Raw genomic sequence first — 17,513 nt, 5'->3', positions numbered from 1 at the left:
TTGTTTAGGGGGGGTAGTACTGGTCTTGGTGAGCTTGGGGGCCTTAAGGAATAAAGGGAGGAAAAGAATAGAAAAAGAAAAAGATCATGATGTTACTAAAGAAAAGAAAAAGAAAAAGCTGATGAAGTTTCGGGGCACAGTATTAAAAAAAATGAAAAGTATCAAAGTGACAGGACATCGGTCATCCATCATCCACTGGAAAAAACACCCATATGCAAAAGCAAGGAATAAAGGGAGGCTTTCCTCCGCGAGAGCACATGAGGGACACTGCAAAAGCAACTGCCACCTGCACATGATATCCCACTATCCAACCATTTGCCATCCCCACCTTCTGCAACAGCTTTTTTGAATGATGTGATTTACTTTTCTTATCTTTCGAAGACATCTGTGTAACCCCACCAGAGGGTAATCATAAATAAAGAAATAAGACAGCATGCAAAAAAAAAAAAAAAAAAAAAACAGCAAGCCCAAAATAATGGGTTGGATTATTATGTGGAGGGCGAAGGCCCATATGCCCAAAAGAGCCAGGCCCTACGGCTTCAAACTCCAACCTTCATCCCTCCACTTAAGGTTCACCCTCTATTATCACCAACCAGGTGATCAAAAGTACATCCAGTACTCCAAAATTATTCGGCAGCCTGCCGCTATTATCACCAACCAGGTGATCAACAGTACATCTAGTACTCCAAAATTATTCGGCAACCTGCCGCTATTATCACCAACTAGGTGATCAAAAATACGTCTAGTACTCCAAAATTATACATGAGCATCACTCATGTCAATTATACATAAACATTCATGAGCATCACTCATGTCAATCATACATAAACATTCATGAACATCACTCATGTCAACATTCACGAGGATCACTCATGTCAACATCCATGAGCATCACTCATGTCAATCAACATAAACATTCATGAGCATCACTCATGTCAATCAGCTTCGAAAGCTTCATTTACAGAGCTCCAGCTTCGAAAGCTTCATTTACAAAAGCTCCAGCTTTAAAGCTTTACCTACAAAGCTTCAGTGCATGGTATACAAAGACCACCTCCGAACAACCACCATTTCAGCCCATACATAGATTGAATTTGAAGTCTCCAGCCAACATACTCTATTGACTGAAGACTTGGGGGACTACACTATGTACCATATATTGGGCTTCCGCAACTGGGCCTCATGATAAATACTTGGGGGACTTAGCCCATTATTTATGTACTGAAGAGCGAACCCTTATTCTATAAAAGGACTCCCTCACTTTCATTAGAGAGAGACTTTTAGCCCATCACTTACGTATTGAGGAACGAGCCCTTATTCTATAAAAGAGACTCTCTCACCATCATTAGAAAGCATCACTCATAACCCATCACTTATGTATTAAGGAGTGAGCCCTTATTCTATAAAAGGGACTGCCTCACCATCATTAGAGAGCATCGCCGCCTGCTGAGCAAGCCGCCTCGCTGCGAGCATCAACTCTAACCCATCATTTATGTATTGAGGAGCGAGCCCTTATTCTATAAAAATGACTATTTCACCATCATTAGAGAGCATCTCCGCTTGCTGAGCAACCAACTCTCTGCGAGCATCAACTCTAGCCTATCATTTATGTATTGAGGAGCGAGCCCTTATTCTATAAAAGGGACTCCCTCACCGTCAACGCCACAAGCCGAGCCAACCAAGACAACATAAGCCACAAACCGAGCAGCCTCGCAACATGTGCTACTTCTAGTTGAGCATCATTTCAGATTGAGCACCGCCTCATATCGAGTATTAGTTCTAGACGACATCTAGTTACTTTGGCCTACACATGGACTGAATTTCAAGTCTCCAGCCAAAAGACTCTCTTGACTGAAGACTTTGGGGACTATTGTTAGTACCATATTATATTGGGCCTCGTTACTTGGGTTTCAAGACATTGAGCCCATGATTCATGTAAAATGGGAGAAGCCCTTAGTCTATAAAAATGCCTCCTCACCCTCACAATCCTCAAGCCTCACTCTCACATTACAAAGCCACAAGGCTCACAAACAGAGAAACTCTCTCAAACTCTCTCTTTCTCTGGGGGATGCCCCCTCACACTTGTAATTCATACCTTTATATAGAGAAATACAATCAACATCATTGTGGACGTAGCCCAAACATTGGGGTGAACCATGATACATCTTGTGTTCTTTACTTTCTTGCAGATTCACGGTTGGATTTACGTTGTTCCAAGACCTCCGGTTTTGTGCATCAACATGGTATAAAGTTGATTGTCTAGGTTTAGAGAATTTGGTCTCACTGCCGAGGTAGATGAGAAAGTCGTTGATAAGACCACTTTGAATTTGTTAGGCTATGGAAGAAAACTCAAGCTACAAAGGTTGGTGAGCTATACCATTAATTCGAAATATGGGTATTAATGGTTTTAATCGTCACCCGAGGAAGTTGCTAAATCTAGGTATAACCATAAGGTTTGGCCTTTCGCCTTTGCGAATAGGTTTGAGGTTTCTTAGATAGGTGTTTGGTTGCATAAATTCCTAATCGGTAAGCTTTAGTAACTAAGTTATCTTAATGAAGTATGACTTGTCTGAAAATATGCAAGGGAAAAATGGTGTAGTATGATAAAGTGGATTGATGATGTATTTCACTTCACCATTTGATGATATCCCTGATAAAATTTTGGAATATAACACCAGAGGTGTACGTTCTCGAACGTACCATACTACTTCCTTTCACTACGATGCGAACTAAAAGGTATTCACAACTTTCTCGATACTGTACTTGCTCTTACACTAGAAAATTAGCTCATGCTTCAATTATAATGTTTGCCTATGGAAGTGATCGAGAGGTGGCTATTCGAAGAAGTTTTGATCACCTAAATGGGTAATATGATTAACATAACAGTAATTTTACTGTCTTAATACAAAGTATGCTCCTAAGTTTCCACGATTTAGTTTCTTCGGCTCAAGTAGTCACTGTTAATCAGTCTATCAGTCGCGTCGCTAATTAACATAATTATGATATTTTGATATTGTTTGCTACAATGAAACTGTGAATCGGCGTTATGGCACAAAGGTATCACTCCCAGATAGTAGCATGTGTCTGGTATTAGAAATCATACCGCCTGAATACTGATTGACAGTTCCTGGATATCGAACAGTGTCGTCAATTAATAGCGCCACCACAAGCTGATTACAGGCTAAAGCCCACTTGGATAGTTGGTTTTGGACGATTGGTAAATAACTAGTCCGGTGAAGTGGTTTCATTAATTCTAGGGAAAATACTTACTATTTCAAGGATTTCTACTGACTGTAGGTATAACAACTCGTACACATGTGCCTAGGCTCGTCGAAATGACTAGTACATCACCAAAAGAAACTCAGGAAACTAGCGTTGGCTGGAACGTCCTAAGGCTGGAAAAAAGATTTTCTAATAATCTACTTTAGGACAGACTTAAATGGAAGTCGATCTTCCTCCTGAAGATCTTGAGTGATCACTAGTGTGTTTGGAAAGATTAGTGCTATCAAGGACCAAAAGTGACTACATCGAGTGCTACCCTTTTAGCACCACATTGTCACTAGAGACATTTCTGGAAATTTTGACGAAAGTACAACTTCGTAGGAATTTTGATAAAAGGTATACTAACAGATACCGCCAAGGGATCAAAATTATTCTTAGCTTCCATTCTCGAAAGGGTTGGTAGAAATGACTATATGGTAGTAGAATTGGTGGGTAAATCTTACATCGAGTGCTACCCTTTTAGCACCACATTGTCACTAGAGACATTTCTGGAAATTTTGACGAAAGTACAACTTCGTAGGAATTCTGATAAAAGGTATACTAACGGATACCACCAAGGGATCAAAATTATTCTTAGCTTCCATTCTCGAAAGGGTTGGTAGAAATGACTATATGGTAGTGGAATTGGTGGGTAAATCCCCCGTGATGCACAACTATTGATATAGTAGCCCTACTTCAAGGCCATTAACTTGTCTCAAATCCACATCTTTCCTTGGCACGGAGGTTTGTCGCTTAAATCTAGAGGCACCTACCAAAATGATGTTCTAGAATGTCGATAAGTCGTCTAAATCACTCAAAACTTAGAGAAAAAGTTAACACATTTTTTCGTATTGACAAGGTTGCAAGATTCGAATGTTATGCTCAAGAACCTAGAATGCTTACATCACGTGTGTGATGAACGCAATACTACCCAACTTATGCTCTGATACCAAACTGACACACCCCGACCCGGTATGTCCACTAGGACTCCGAATCGAACTGTGTTGGCCGACACCTAGAAGGTGACGAAGCTATAAAGTGTAGTGATATGGAAAATGTGAATAAATTTAAACATAAAAGTGCCTAAATATAAGAGTGCGCTGTAAGCGGGAATGAACCCATTTCACACATGACGTCAGAGCATAAGTAAAATACAGTAGAGTGGATAAGGATTATACCCTCAGATGTAGCCACCCATACTGAGATTCGCCAAGAATCCTCGTCGATATGAAAGCTCAGCTACTAAAACCTGGAAGGGCAAAAAATAAGGGTGAGTGGGCCTGAAAATAAAGTTTTAATAAAAACCTTTGAAAAAGTTATAACCCATCGCCGTGTATAGTTTCCAAAATATACATACTACGTATAGTATGAAAATACTTACCGTAACCTACAAAACGTAAATAAGGCATGACATCCCAAAATTCAAAATCTCAACAGTAATATAAATAAAATTAGTTGCTCAAAAATCTATACTAGCACGCAAGTCGAAGTCGCCTAATGCGACTTGTACGACAGGACTAGGTGTAATAATATACATTCTAGTGCTACAATCACGTGAAGACTAGCTATTTGCTGTCACATACGAGTTGGAATTGCCAATTGCAATTTGTACGACAGGACTAGCACCTACTTGGATCCAAGGCGAGCGTGCAGTGTTGATGTGAACAACACGTGAAATACTAGCCTGGCCCTGGGTTGAGCACTAACAACTGGATGTAGCAATGATGAGCAGACTATATGAATATAAGCATGCCATAATGATGCAATAATTCGAATCAACATAATAACCTTACCTGTCAATAAACTTACCTGCACATCCCGTAGGATTATTGAGCATTTCACAATAGTACAACATTTCTAATAACGATATTTAATCATGGTATGATATGCATAAATCAATTCAAAAACATTTGAGGAAACTATCAATCATATATATATATATATATATATATATATATATATATATATATATACACACTATAAAAAGGAAAAGACCCAATCACCTGAAGTCTGCGCTACAACTCCCTAGCATAAATATCGAGGCATCACGAACGATCAGCGCCTAGAACAATTATCAAATCACGTCTCAGAATTCTTATTGATAGAACACGTAACTTACATAAAACACATCCACAAGGACGTTCTAGAATGATTTAAAACCCATTGACCAAAAGTCAACCGTCAGTCAAAGGTCGGCGGTAGAGTCCACAACCTTACGTAATTCGATCCTGAAGATCTACACCTCGGATTTTCGGACCTGTTGAAAATCCTACAATGGGTGTTCATCCAATTGACTTTTCCGGTGTTCCAACGCCCATATCCCTGGTTGGGTCTTGTTCCTTGGTCCAATAGGAGTTGATTAGGAGTGGTTGTGGGTGGTGAAACTCGCCGGAACGGAGGAATCGCCATCGAGTCAGCGAAAGTCAAAATCTTTGCCTCAATGGGTATTTTCGTAAAATCACTAATTTAAAATTTATAAAACTTAAAATTAGGGACGGGTTGTCACAAAAAACCATGTCCAATAAGCCCAAATACTCAATCTAATATAATTAGCAATCAATTATATCTAATCATTATCCATATAACGATATTAGAACTTATAATGTGTGTGTGACCTCTTAGGTTCTAACTAAAGCCAACAGTGAAATTAAAATGAATTAATTTAATTCCACAAACCATGAGTGTCCCCTAGCAGCATGTCATGGCTACTCGGATTAGTAGAAGTATACACTAACTAATCTTGGTACTTTTTTGAATCTTGATTGTAGTTACAATGCAATTTGGTTCTTCTATCATCCATAATCTAATGAAGATTTATGTGATATTGAATTATGACAAAATCACATACAGTCATCTATTGTTGTCATGATGCATCTCATGTTGAAGCAATTCTTACAAACATAGCTTGATCAATCGTTACTATGGCCAGAGATTTTCGAAATGGGTTTTCAAGTGGTTTTTAGGGATATTTACCAGAAGATGATAGATTCCTTATTGCACATTCATGTACCTTCATACTTATACATATGAACCCAAATATCACACTATCAGGCCTTGCAATCTCATTGAGGGCTTTAAGATAAAATGAAAGGTCATATTTACAAATATAAGATATATATGATGTCTCAGGTCTAAGAACTATTTGCATACTACAACAAGAAGCTTTGTAATGCTTGACATGTAGGAAGCATTCATACTTTTAAGCTTCTTAGACGGTCAGTGTTCAGTGAACTTCTTCAATAGACAAGCACATGTATATCCATCACGTGTCTAACATGTGTAGCATGAGAACATGCTAACCTTAATGTGATATACACGGGCCTTTCCGGATAGTCAATGTCTAGTTGACTTCCCAAACGGCTAGTAACTTTATCTAAGAATTAAGTCACTATGGAATGGAATACAAATTTCCTTGCCACAATCTCATTTGGGACATTGTTGTTATACCTTAAATCTTATATACTCATTAATATTATATTATATATCACTATAATGTAAAGCCAAACTTATGAATGAATAAAACTTGCCTTTTTATTAATTAATTAATTAGTACGGAGTTATAATATTGAAGGAGCTGACAAAATCAATGGATGAGAATCCAACGGTGGCTTGGAATGTTTTGATATCAAGCCCGGTTACCAATTAGATATAGAGATAAGGTTTGTTTACATTACACTGTGAATTGATCACTACTAAAGAAGCACTCAAGCAAAGAACTATGTATTGTATATAATCAGATAAGTCAGCCACTCAATTTTATATTTTCTTCTCTAATCTCTGACTGGCTCAAACTTATCCATTAATTTCGTGGCACTAATATTTAGAGTACTATAATATTTTGCTCTCCTCAGATTTAAAATAATCAGAAAAATGTTATGTACTAATTAAAGCCGCCTTGTATAGATAGAGAGATTGTATATATACGGAGGGACCATAGAGGAGGGGGCAATTCACCACTTATTATACATCTCTGAATTAAATATATAGAATGAAGGCTCAAAACCTCAACCTCCTGCATATGCTTTCACTACACGAGTTGTTTTTTGGTGAAATTGTAATAATTTACTCGTTTATATAACACATGCATGTCTTAGTGTGATAATTAATTCATTTGTTTATAACACATGTTCGAAGACGTGTTTTCTTGACAATACTATATATATATATATATATATATATATATATATATATTATAACACGTGAATTATCATATATTATAACTTGAATTAGTTACCGATGCGAAGGGTGTTTCTACATTTCTACATGATTAATTTAGTGGACGGGTATCCCCTCTTCTTTGTATTTACAGTTCTAAGCAGCATGCTATAAATGCCATATATTGTAGGTTTCTCCAAGCTGCAGACTCGTTCCACACTCATGTTTGTCATCTTCTTGCAGGCTGCAGGCAGCCAATTACACAAAAAAAGTACAAATTACAGGCCAAATCCAACCTTCTAGCTATGAAATTCTAGTGATTATTTCATACCTACTCCCTCGGCCAAACTGTCATATGCATGTGGTTTTATTTGCAAAAAGTAAGAGGGTCATGATCAAGATCAACAAAGCAAAACTTCAGGAAAATTAATTTGATTTTTCCTGTAAACCCCACCAATCTGTGAGCATGCATTAATATATAAAAAAGAGTCAACCTATCATTGTTTTTCTTGGCAAACCATATATATATACATGTACGTATATATATGTACATATATATGTACACGTGTGTGTGTGTGTGTATTGAACCATGCACTTGGTTGGTGATCTGATGAGCTGAACTTCATACGGCTACAGTGAAAGCTGCTAATTTATGACATGGGGCGAACTGCGCGCTGCAGATTAGTTAGTGATAAGATTCTTATTATTTATTATTAAAAATGGTAGATTTACCCTTTCTATCAGATTAATATTAATCATATGACCTCAAGACAACTGGGGTATTAAAAATGATAATATTTACCCTTTTTGGGTGTGCTTTAGTAATTTCTTGATGAAAAGTACACAAGATATAATACAATTGACATTATAATTTTTATTCTGTCATGCATATCTTCAAACTCAATCAGTAAATTAATGTCATAATCCAAATTATCATCAAATAAATGAGTGAATATTTTTTACATCAGACATTAATTAATTAGTTATTTTAGTTTCTTTTCTGTGTAGCTTCTTAAGTACATCCATGCGCAGTTGAGCATATAAAACCTCTTGGTGCTGAATAAAACATCAAAACATAACTTCTCTGTGATGTTCATGACAAAGGTTCACCCTGAGGCACCACTCTCCTCCTCCCTTGCCGAATACTGCACTTCGAAACAAGAAACATTCACCATGTGGATGAAGTCTCTCATACTGAATAGCAATGGCTGCACCGTCTTTGATTCTAACGGGAAAATTGTGTATCGCGTAGATAACTATGACTGCAAATGCAGAGGTGAAGTTTATCTTATGGATCTGAAAGGCAAAACCTTATTCACCATACGGAGAAAGGTATAATCTAATAGTAGCTACATAATTGTAAGTTATAACACCATTGAGTTGGAGACTAGACTTAATTTTGCTGATGACACTGGTGCTTTTGGTATGCAGAAATTCCATTTACCTGGGATTTGGGAGGGCTACAGATCCACAGGTAAAGAGATCAACCCAAAGAAGCCTGGATTTCAATTAAGAAAAAGCTCTAGGTTGTGTAGAGGAAGGTCACTATGTAAGGCTGTTGTAGGGCTAGACAAGAACCAACCACACCAATACAGAATAGAAAGCTTGAGCAGCAAGTCATCCTACAAGATACTTGACAAGTTTGGAAGACCAGTTGCAGAGGTAAATTCTGTCTCATCCTTATATTTTGGGAATTGTTGAATATCGTTTATCGTGTGCTCATCTCTCTCTCTCTCTCTCTGATTCTTTTTTATTAGCGATGAGTGCATGATACCAATATTGGAGTACCCCAATAATAGCTTCAAGCCTAAATGATATAACTGAAATAAGTTAATGATATATCATGTAGAGACTAATTAATGGTATTTTATTTAACAGGTAAAAAGGAAACAATCAACATGTGGAGTGGTTTTAGGAGAAGATGTTTTGACAGTGGTAGTAGAACCGCTCGTAGATCACAGTCTCATCGTGGGGCTTCTTGTTGTGTGCGGCCTCATCAACCGTAAAATGTGAAAGTGTGGAAGCAAGTCAACGACAGTATCAAGCAATTCAAGACGTAATGTCTATATTTATATTGAAGATCTTTTAGTTTTTCCACCTTATTCTTCCTTGAAAATCAAGGATTGAATTAGGATTGTATATTGTAAATGATCCAAAATAGTGAAGAGAAGAACGATGCTCAAACTGTAGTTAGTGAAAATTGATCAATTACTTCGGTTTTTGTTAACCACTTTTTTGTCAAATTCAGGGAAAGCTAAGGGCTTGTTTGGTATTCAATTCAAATTCAACTTTTTAAACTCAAAAACAGGTTTTGAGTGTCATATTAAGAATTCTTGTTTGGTAAATTTTTTTTAAGAACACAACTCAAAACTAACTTAATAAATAGCCTTACTTCCTAAAACAGAAAAGTGAGAATTTACAGTTTTTAGAGAACCTCTCTCTGCTTTTTCACACATTTCTCTCTCCTTGTCCTCTCTCTCTCACCTCTTTCCTTCTTTCTCCCTCACTCCTCTCACCGGTAACTAAAACAAATTTCCGTGTCGTCTCTTTTCTCTCTTTCTCTCTCCCTCACTGGTAAATAGAAAAAAAAATTAAGAGGACGATCTCCATAGCAAACGCCATTCAATTTCACCCCGAGCTCCATTTGATTTCACTCGATATTCGTTCCATTTTGCTAAGAGATTTGTTTGATTTCACCACTAGATTCGTTCGATTTTACGAACTGGTTGGCAATCTGGGTTTATTTGTTCTCAAGCTTTGAAGATTCACACTTGCCTCTAAAATCTGCATTTTTTGTCTTTGAATATCTGACAAAGATCTAAAAATAAGTTTCAAGTTCTCAAAACCAAATGAAGTTTTTGGTCTTATGAATCATAGTTAGAAATATGCTCTTGAAACAAATCAAAATTTTCAAGTCCAAATTTCTAAATAGAATGACAAGTAGACACTAAATTGGGCTACCCTTGCCTTATTAACACCAAATCCAATGACAAAGTGTCATATCCACTTCTTTGGCCTTGTTTGGTATATAGGACTATTCCAATTAAAATGCTTTATAAAGGATGGAATCAAATATAGACTTGACAACGTGTCGTGCCATACTCTTGTCATGTTTTGCTAGTACATAGTAACTTGGTCCCTTAAAGTTCATGCTCACATTGTATAAATCTCTTATGATCCCGACCGAACATGGCTTGACCTAAATCCTAAATCTTTCGTACATACTCATCCCATACATGATTTTATCAGATCTAGCTAGACTGAATCTAATCTCAATCCAATTTTAGCCCTCCAAAAAGGGTCTAAGACACTATTATGTCATCAACTATATAACTTAATTACATTGTTCAACTCAATTTGTGTCAAATTCAACTTATCATTGAAGTTCCAAAACACCAAAGGGTCACCACTTAATGCTACGGTATTGTAGTTTTTCCTTTTCACTTGCAAGTGAACAGTTTTAAGTTAAAATCTCGTGAATATCGAATTAGGTGATATTCCTCCTCCCTTTAGTGTAATTATATATCGTTACATATAGAAAAGGGACTAGTCTTGTTGGAATTCCTCTGTCCCACATCGAGCAAAGAGCTTGAGAACAAGCAATTTATATAGAATTATCTCACTCTAACTAATACCGAAGCCTTTTGTATTAAAACCCCACACCTAACGGATTGAGCAGGTGGCTAAGTGGGGATAATATCAGTGTTGTTGGAGTATCTACCTGAAATTTAAGAAGTCTAATTAAAGATGGGCAAACTTGTACACGACAATCCATGTTTTTTCTCATGGCATGTTTGGAAGCATATTTTTTTTACAATGAGAGTGTTAATGTGTTAAATAGTTAATTATTAGAAGAGAGAAAAATAATTGAGAATCAATCCTGCACCAGAATGCATAGTTAGTTGTTTAAAATTACTTCTTCAAAAAGAACTTAAGTTAAAAGTGTATTTATTATAAACATTTAATAAATTTATAAAAAAATTAAAGTGTTTCTTGGATAAACATTTCACATTAAGGTTTTATTTTTTTAATATTTTAATTATTTAATTATTTAGACATGTGATTCTTCAAAAAGACGCTTATATGAGCAAAAACCATTTCTATGCTCAATAGAAACACTTTTGCATGTCACTAAGTATTTGTATCCCATTCCAAATGCGTTTCAAAACAAAAAATTGGTGGGTTTGCCAAAATTGAAAACCTAACCGAAATGTTGGATTTGAGTTTTTTTTAATAAAATCTAAAAATTGGTTTTAAAAAAAAAAAATCTGAAAAATCATAGCAAGGATGAAGAGAGAAATTTGTGTTGTGAACTTCGTGGCGGATCAATATTTTTTTTTATTTATGAACAAATGATATTATTTATACTAAAAGGGTGGGAGACTGGGCTAAATCTCATAATGAGTTAGCAATAATGTGGTTCAAATTCGTTTTAACGATAATTGAATTTAAAATATTTCAATTACAAATGAAGAGAAATGGTACTAAGTGGCTTGCGACGGATCACTACGCCGGCGAGAAATAGTACTAAGTCACACAAGAGTTTCCTGATCAAGAAACTGACCAAGAAAATGAGGTAGACTAGACCCATCCCTCACTGGTTCCATATGAGGGCCGAAAACACAATCAGGTACAATGCATAACATAGGCACTAGCGCCACCAAGCTCGGATTCGAAGGTGCTTTGCGCCCACCCCTAAAACAAACCCTTATAAAGAGCCGGAATCATGCGTGTCGTTGCATGATGACTTGGTTATTTATGAATGAAAATTCTATTTTCCCCGGCAGATTCTCCTTTTATTTTCTCACCTATTTTCCCGAGAAACCCACGTAGGCATTAATGTGGTGGAGATCAGCCTCCTTCATTCTCGACAAGCAGGGCCAGGAGCGAAACGACGCCGTATTGGCCTCGAAACCCGATTCCCTCACTCTCTCCCCGCCACCACCGCCTTCGTCCATGGCTGACGCTCTGCAGAGCCCTAACCCTAAGATATCAGCCTACTACCAGACCCGGGCGGCCCACCACGGCGTCGTCACCAGCGACTGGCTGGCCCAGGCCCAAGCTGCCGTGGGCAGAAACCCCGACGACCAAGGGCAAATCGGCGCCGAGGTTGAAGCTAAGTCTGGGTCTAATTCCGGCAAGCCCTTCAGCGTCATCGAGGAGTTCAATAGCTGGCGAAAGCAGCCCGATTTGGCGGAGGCCGTGGCGGCGATTCGGGCCTTAGCGTCTGTGATTCGGTCCAGTGAGGCCACCACTATGATGGAGCTCGAAATTGAGCTAAAGAAGGCCTCCGAGTCTCTTAAAGTGAGTCCACTATGCCCTGTTTGTTTCACTGAAAAGCAGTTTTCAGGATTTGAGCTTTTATGAATGGATTGTTGAAAATTAACCATGCCTTACTGAAAATATCTGAATCAAGAACCATAGATATGTTTGGAATTACAGTGATTTAGGGTTTGTCCTATGGTAAATGCTGTTATCTTAATCAGAATTAAATTATGTTAATTAGAATTAAATTGTCTGAATTTCATTGTTAGTTTTTTGGGCAATTGAATTTGGTACTCAAAATTTTCTGATTTGGTGATTTGTTAACTTGCTTGTCTCGTCGTCTGGATTGCGGTTTCATTCGTTTGTAGGTCTTGCCACGATATTATTGTTTAAACTTAATTTAGAGTAAATCTAGCTTGCATGAAGTGTTACTTTGTTAAATCAAGTTGCCGCTTCGTATGAGATGTCAAGTTATAATCTTCATTCCCCTTCAAACAAAAGAAAAGTTATGACCTTTGATATATTTTCCAAGCAGAAAAGTAGAACTCTGGATTTTTAGGATTAATGTGATATACCTTTTACTTCAGTCGTGGGACACGACCTCTATTTCTTTGACTGCTGGATGCGACCTGTTCATCCGGTATGTTACTCGAACTTCGGCTTTAGAGTATGAGGACTTCAACTCAGCCAAGTCTCGTTTGATTGAACGTGCAGAGAAGTTTGGGGAGATATCTATGAAGGTACACGACATAATATGTCGCTCTTTGATGTAATACACAACTCTTTTATGTATCTTTAACAGTGTCATCTTCCAGTTATTCAGTCACACTCGTCTAAGATTGCAGGCCCGCAGAATCATTGCTGTGCTTAGTCAAGACTTTATATTTGATGGTTGCACCATATTGGTTCACGGTTTCTCTAGAGTTGTTCTAGAAGTATTAAAGACTGCGGCACAGAGCAACAAACTCTTTCGAGTTTTCTGTACAGGTTTTCTTCTTTATCATGCAGTGAATTATAGTTTGTGTGCACATAAACTGGAGTAAGACAGGTTTAACAACATAAGTTAAAATCTGTATCCACTTGGCACCTCTTATATGGGATAGAGAGATTTCGGATTCTTGGTCTGTTTTTTCTTTTACATCAACACACAGATTGGCCAGATAGAAAAGCTGTCTTTATTCTTGCTTTGAATTATGTTTCTTTGCATCTTTGCTTTCAAATTGTTTGTAACAGGTAGGATTAGTATGAAATGTTTGCCTTATGGGCGGTTCTGCTGTACTCGTCTCCCATATGATTCAATCTTTATGCTGTAAACTGCAGAGGGAAGACCAGACAGAACAGGATTACGATTGTCAAATGAGCTGGCCAAGCTTGATGTTCCTGTGAAGCTTCTAATAGACTCTGCAGCAGCATATACCATGGATGAGGTCGACATGGTATTTGTTGGGGCAGATGGAGTGGTTGAAAGTGGAGGTATCATCAATATGATGGGAACATTTCAAATTGCCTTAGTGGCACACAGCATGAACAAACCGGTTTATGTGGCTGCTGAAAGCTACAAGGTATGCCAAAATGTTTTCTACACTATATCTAGTGAACGAAATCATATATTAGGAAACGTAATAGTTAGCAAATAATGCGATACCTATAAAGATAATCCTTTTATCCATGATCTGGCACTTGATGTGCCTTACTAATTGGTGGTGTGATTTAGGAGTACAAATTTGTAGTAGATTTAGGAGTAGCAAATTGCAGTTTCGCAGAGGTATTTGTAGATTCAAATATCAATGTTTGTTTATTAGTTCCCCAAAGATTAAATTGTAGCAGTGGTCCCTCAACTTTAATCCAATTGGAGCAATGGTCCTTCAACTAAAAATTCATTACCATTGGTCGCTCAACTCATCAAAACGTGTAGCTATGGTCATTTTCGTCAACTTCGTCAGAATTTTATCAAAATGAGTTATGTTGGAAGAATCATTGCTACAATTGGGTTAAAGTTTGAGGGACCATTACTACTGAGTTAAAGTTGAGGGACAATTTCTCCAATTGAATTAAAGTTGAAGAACCAATGGTAATAGATTTTTAATTGAGGGACCATAGCTGCATGTTTTTATGAGTTAAGGGACCAATGGTAATGGATTTTTAGTTGAGGAACCATTGCTCCAATTGAGTTAAAGTTAAGAGACCGTTGCTACAATTTACTCTCCCCAAAACATCACACATTTGATTTGTTGTTTTCCAGTTTGCTCGCCTTTATCCATTGGACCAGAAAGACATGGCCCCTGCATTACATCCCATTGATTTTGGGGTACCCATCCCATCCAAGGTTGAAGTTGAAAGGTCTGCCCGTGATTATACTCCTCCGCAGTATCTTACTCTGCTCTTCACGGATTTGGGCGTACTAACTCCGTCGGTGGTCAGCGATGAGCTTATTCAGCTATACTTGTGATATTTTCCCAGTTTGTAACTTTTCCCCGAAATTCAAATGAGGGGTAGAATTTTGTTAAATTTGTACCATTATGTGATATGATGCAGGTGTTAATCTTTTGTAGTTACTGGACCTTCACGTTGTTAAAAGATTGGAGTCTGCTAAGAGGATGTTCGCAACCTTCTCACTTGGATCTTCTTGGCTCTCTTTTTTATTTTGCAATCTTACTTCATGGTTGAAACCGTCTAGTTTCCAAGTCACCTATTAAAGATCAATGTTGCAAAAAGGTCAACTAAATTGGAAATCGTTTAATTGTTTGATTTACGATGTCAAAATTCAAGTATTTAAGTGATATTTGAGGAACATGATTACTCATCATCGGTTCATGACTTGTGCAATTTCCATTTAGGAATTTCAAGTCAACTTGAGTAGGAGGCACAATCAGCCTTTTGTTATTATCATTTTGCTCATCCTGAATTGGTATTAGATCAACTTGGAAACGGTAGTTTTTCTCATACTTGAAAGATCAGGTATCATATATTTCTGATTTAGGACTCCTGAAGTATACATGTCATTTGTTAACCATGACCAATCAGAGCTAATAGTTCTTCAATCCACTACATTCCAAGTTCAAACTTTTCCTCATTTAAAAAAAGTTTCTTTTTGTTGTTAAATAACAAACGATGAAGAATAATGGACTACAAAAAATAGCAAAAACCCAAAGTCAGTTTTAATTGGTTCTCATTGCTTTTATTTTTATCTGTTTTTTTTTCTTTGACCCCCTCAATCACTACGAACGCCCTCAATCAGTGCAATGAGATGTGTTTATTTAGCTATCCCTTGACTTGAAATGGGAGTAGGTTTGAAAAAAGTATCTTCTAGTGTCTTGGGTTGGGCTATGAGTGTCTCTTAACGCCACCTTCTTTTTTCTCATCGGAGTTATTTCACAAAAAAAATTTGCCATGGTAAGGAAGAAGGGAGGAAAAAGCACACTTGGAGAGCACAGTACAACGGAGAGTTGTATGCGGTGTTTGGAAAGGATTAATCGCTATGGAAAAGGAACTTATTGATTCTCTCCCAATTGGTTGTACCGTAGTTGTGATGCTTGACTTCACAGGCGAGGTCTCTATGGCCAGCTGCCTCAAGGAAAAGAATAGAAGAAGCATTTGACTCCTTCATGCATGCTCCACTTGGCTCGGGGGAATATAGCTCAATTGGTAGAGCTCCACTCTTGCAATTGGGTCGTTGAATGTTGGCCAGGCAGTAATGATAGTATCTTATACCAGAATCGGTGGCTCACATTTTTTAAGTAATGGGGAAGAGGACCGAAACATGCCACTGAAAAACACCACTGAAACAAAAATGGGTTGTCAAGAATGTAGAGGAGGTAGTATGGGCAGTTGGTTTTCTTAGGAATAGGAATAGTCCTATTGAAAGCAATATAGATAAAAAGGGTTATAAGGAAAGTTTAATCATCTGATGATGAGATTGACCACTCTGAAGAGAGAGAGACCAAACTAACTTGTAACTTCTTTTCCAAGTACAGTACAGCAATATATGTATATATGCCACAGCAAATATATCACATTTCAAAGTTTGTTTTTGTTATTGGGATTACGGAGGAGCTTCTCCCTCGCTGTAACATGAACCTCTTCAAAATGAGTCTCCGGAATCCAGTTCCCCGTGTTCAGGTTTCTCATCCAAAACGCTTCCTTTAGTCGTCATAGTTTGCTGCAGTATTATTAAAAGTTCTACTGCCGGATTCTGTTGTTCTTGTCCTCACTGTGGTCGCTGCCGCCTTCTGCCCTCTTACACTCTCAGCTGCAGCCTTATACCATCGCCTGTAACAATTATAAACAAAATCCTAAATAACATCAGACACAAATCTTATAATATAAAATAATTTAATATATCACACTTGATAAGAAATTATGCGAAATTAAACAAAGATATACGGACGACCATAACTCATATCTGTGTGAACTAAAGAAACAAATACCAACCTGAGAAGGAGAAAAGGGATTGTAGGAACCTTAGCCATGTGATTAAACAAACTTATATATATACGTAGGGTTTGGTTGGGATAGATTTTGGAAGAAGCTCCAGTATGTATACGTAGGCGTAGGGTTTTATGAGGATTAAGGGAAAACATATAGGGGCGCAGACTGTGATGGTAATACTTATATATCTCGACTCTCAATTGAATTATGACTTTTTTTCTAATTTGAGAAAGAGATGCGATTGATTGTGGTAGAAAAGTATTAGGATTCGATAGCGATTGTGCCTCTATCAATCACGTAGGATTTTATATGTTTTCCTGCAATATGTTGATACAGAGACACACTTACACGTCCAAGTTTTGGGATTTTATGCTTTTGACCATACAACTACGCCATGAGAAAGTGGA

General features: G+C 37.4%; 2 protein-coding genes and 1 long non-coding RNA gene across 4 annotated transcripts; 2 read left to right on the top strand and 1 right to left on the bottom strand.

Annotated features, from left to right (window-relative positions):
- Positions 1–8,508: 8,508 nt before the first annotated feature.
- Positions 8,509–9,503, top strand: LOC126612428 (protein LURP-one-related 11-like). The gene is made up of 3 exons (XM_050280829.1): positions 8,509–8,745; positions 8,845–9,075; positions 9,292–9,503. The coding sequence occupies exons 1-3, from the start codon at positions 8,509–8,511 to the stop codon at positions 9,424–9,426; spliced, it is 603 nt and encodes a 200-aa protein (XP_050136786.1). The 3' UTR covers positions 9,427–9,503.
- A 2,655-nt stretch (positions 9,504–12,158) lies between these two features.
- Positions 12,159–15,293, top strand: LOC126612426 (uncharacterized). Of its 2 annotated transcripts, none has more exons than XM_050280826.1 (5): positions 12,159–12,717; positions 13,266–13,418; positions 13,494–13,665; positions 13,999–14,240; positions 14,921–15,293. In XM_050280826.1, the coding sequence occupies exons 1-5, from the start codon at positions 12,253–12,255 to the stop codon at positions 15,125–15,127; spliced, it is 1,239 nt and encodes a 412-aa protein (XP_050136783.1). In that variant the 5' UTR covers positions 12,159–12,252; the 3' UTR covers positions 15,128–15,293. The 2 variants fall into 2 exon arrangements, with proteins under 2 accessions (XP_050136783.1, XP_050136784.1); XM_050280827.1 differs by having other exon boundaries at positions 12,161–12,717; positions 13,524–13,665.
- Positions 15,294–16,561: 1,268 nt separating this feature from the next.
- On the bottom strand, positions 16,562–17,249 carry LOC126612432 (uncharacterized). Its single transcript, XR_007619070.1, has 2 exons — positions 17,110–17,249; positions 16,562–16,947 (listed from the first exon to the last, which is right to left on the bottom strand). It is a non-coding gene; the product is annotated as an uncharacterized LOC126612432 (long non-coding RNA).
- Positions 17,250–17,513: the final 264 nt, after the last annotated feature.

The sequence above is a fragment of the Malus sylvestris genome, chromosome 17, assembly GCF_916048215.2.
Source record: "Malus sylvestris chromosome 17, drMalSylv7.2, whole genome shotgun sequence".
Taxonomy (NCBI): Eukaryota; Viridiplantae; Streptophyta; class Magnoliopsida; order Rosales; family Rosaceae; genus Malus; species Malus sylvestris.
This window is presented reverse-complemented; position numbering and strand designations above follow the sequence as displayed.

Excerpts from the sequence above, each read along its gene's own strand:
- LOC126612426 (XM_050280826.1), top strand. The coding sequence starts at position 12,253 with ATGTGGTGGAGATCAGCCTCCTTCATTCTCGACAAGCAGGGCCAGGAG. Across the intron at positions 13,419-13,493 it reads TTGGGGAGATATCTATGAAG|TTATTCAGTCACACTCGTCT; the intron begins GTACACGACATA and ends GTCATCTTCCAG. Across the intron at positions 14,241-14,920 it reads TGGCTGCTGAAAGCTACAAG|TTTGCTCGCCTTTATCCATT; the intron begins GTATGCCAAAAT and ends GTTGTTTTCCAG.
- LOC126612428 (XM_050280829.1), top strand. The coding sequence starts at position 8,509 with ATGACAAAGGTTCACCCTGAGGCACCACTCTCCTCCTCCCTTGCCGAA. Across the intron at positions 8,746-8,844 it reads TATTCACCATACGGAGAAAG|AAATTCCATTTACCTGGGAT; the intron begins GTATAATCTAAT and ends TTTGGTATGCAG. Across the intron at positions 9,076-9,291 it reads TTGGAAGACCAGTTGCAGAG|GTAAAAAGGAAACAATCAAC; the intron begins GTAAATTCTGTC and ends TTTATTTAACAG.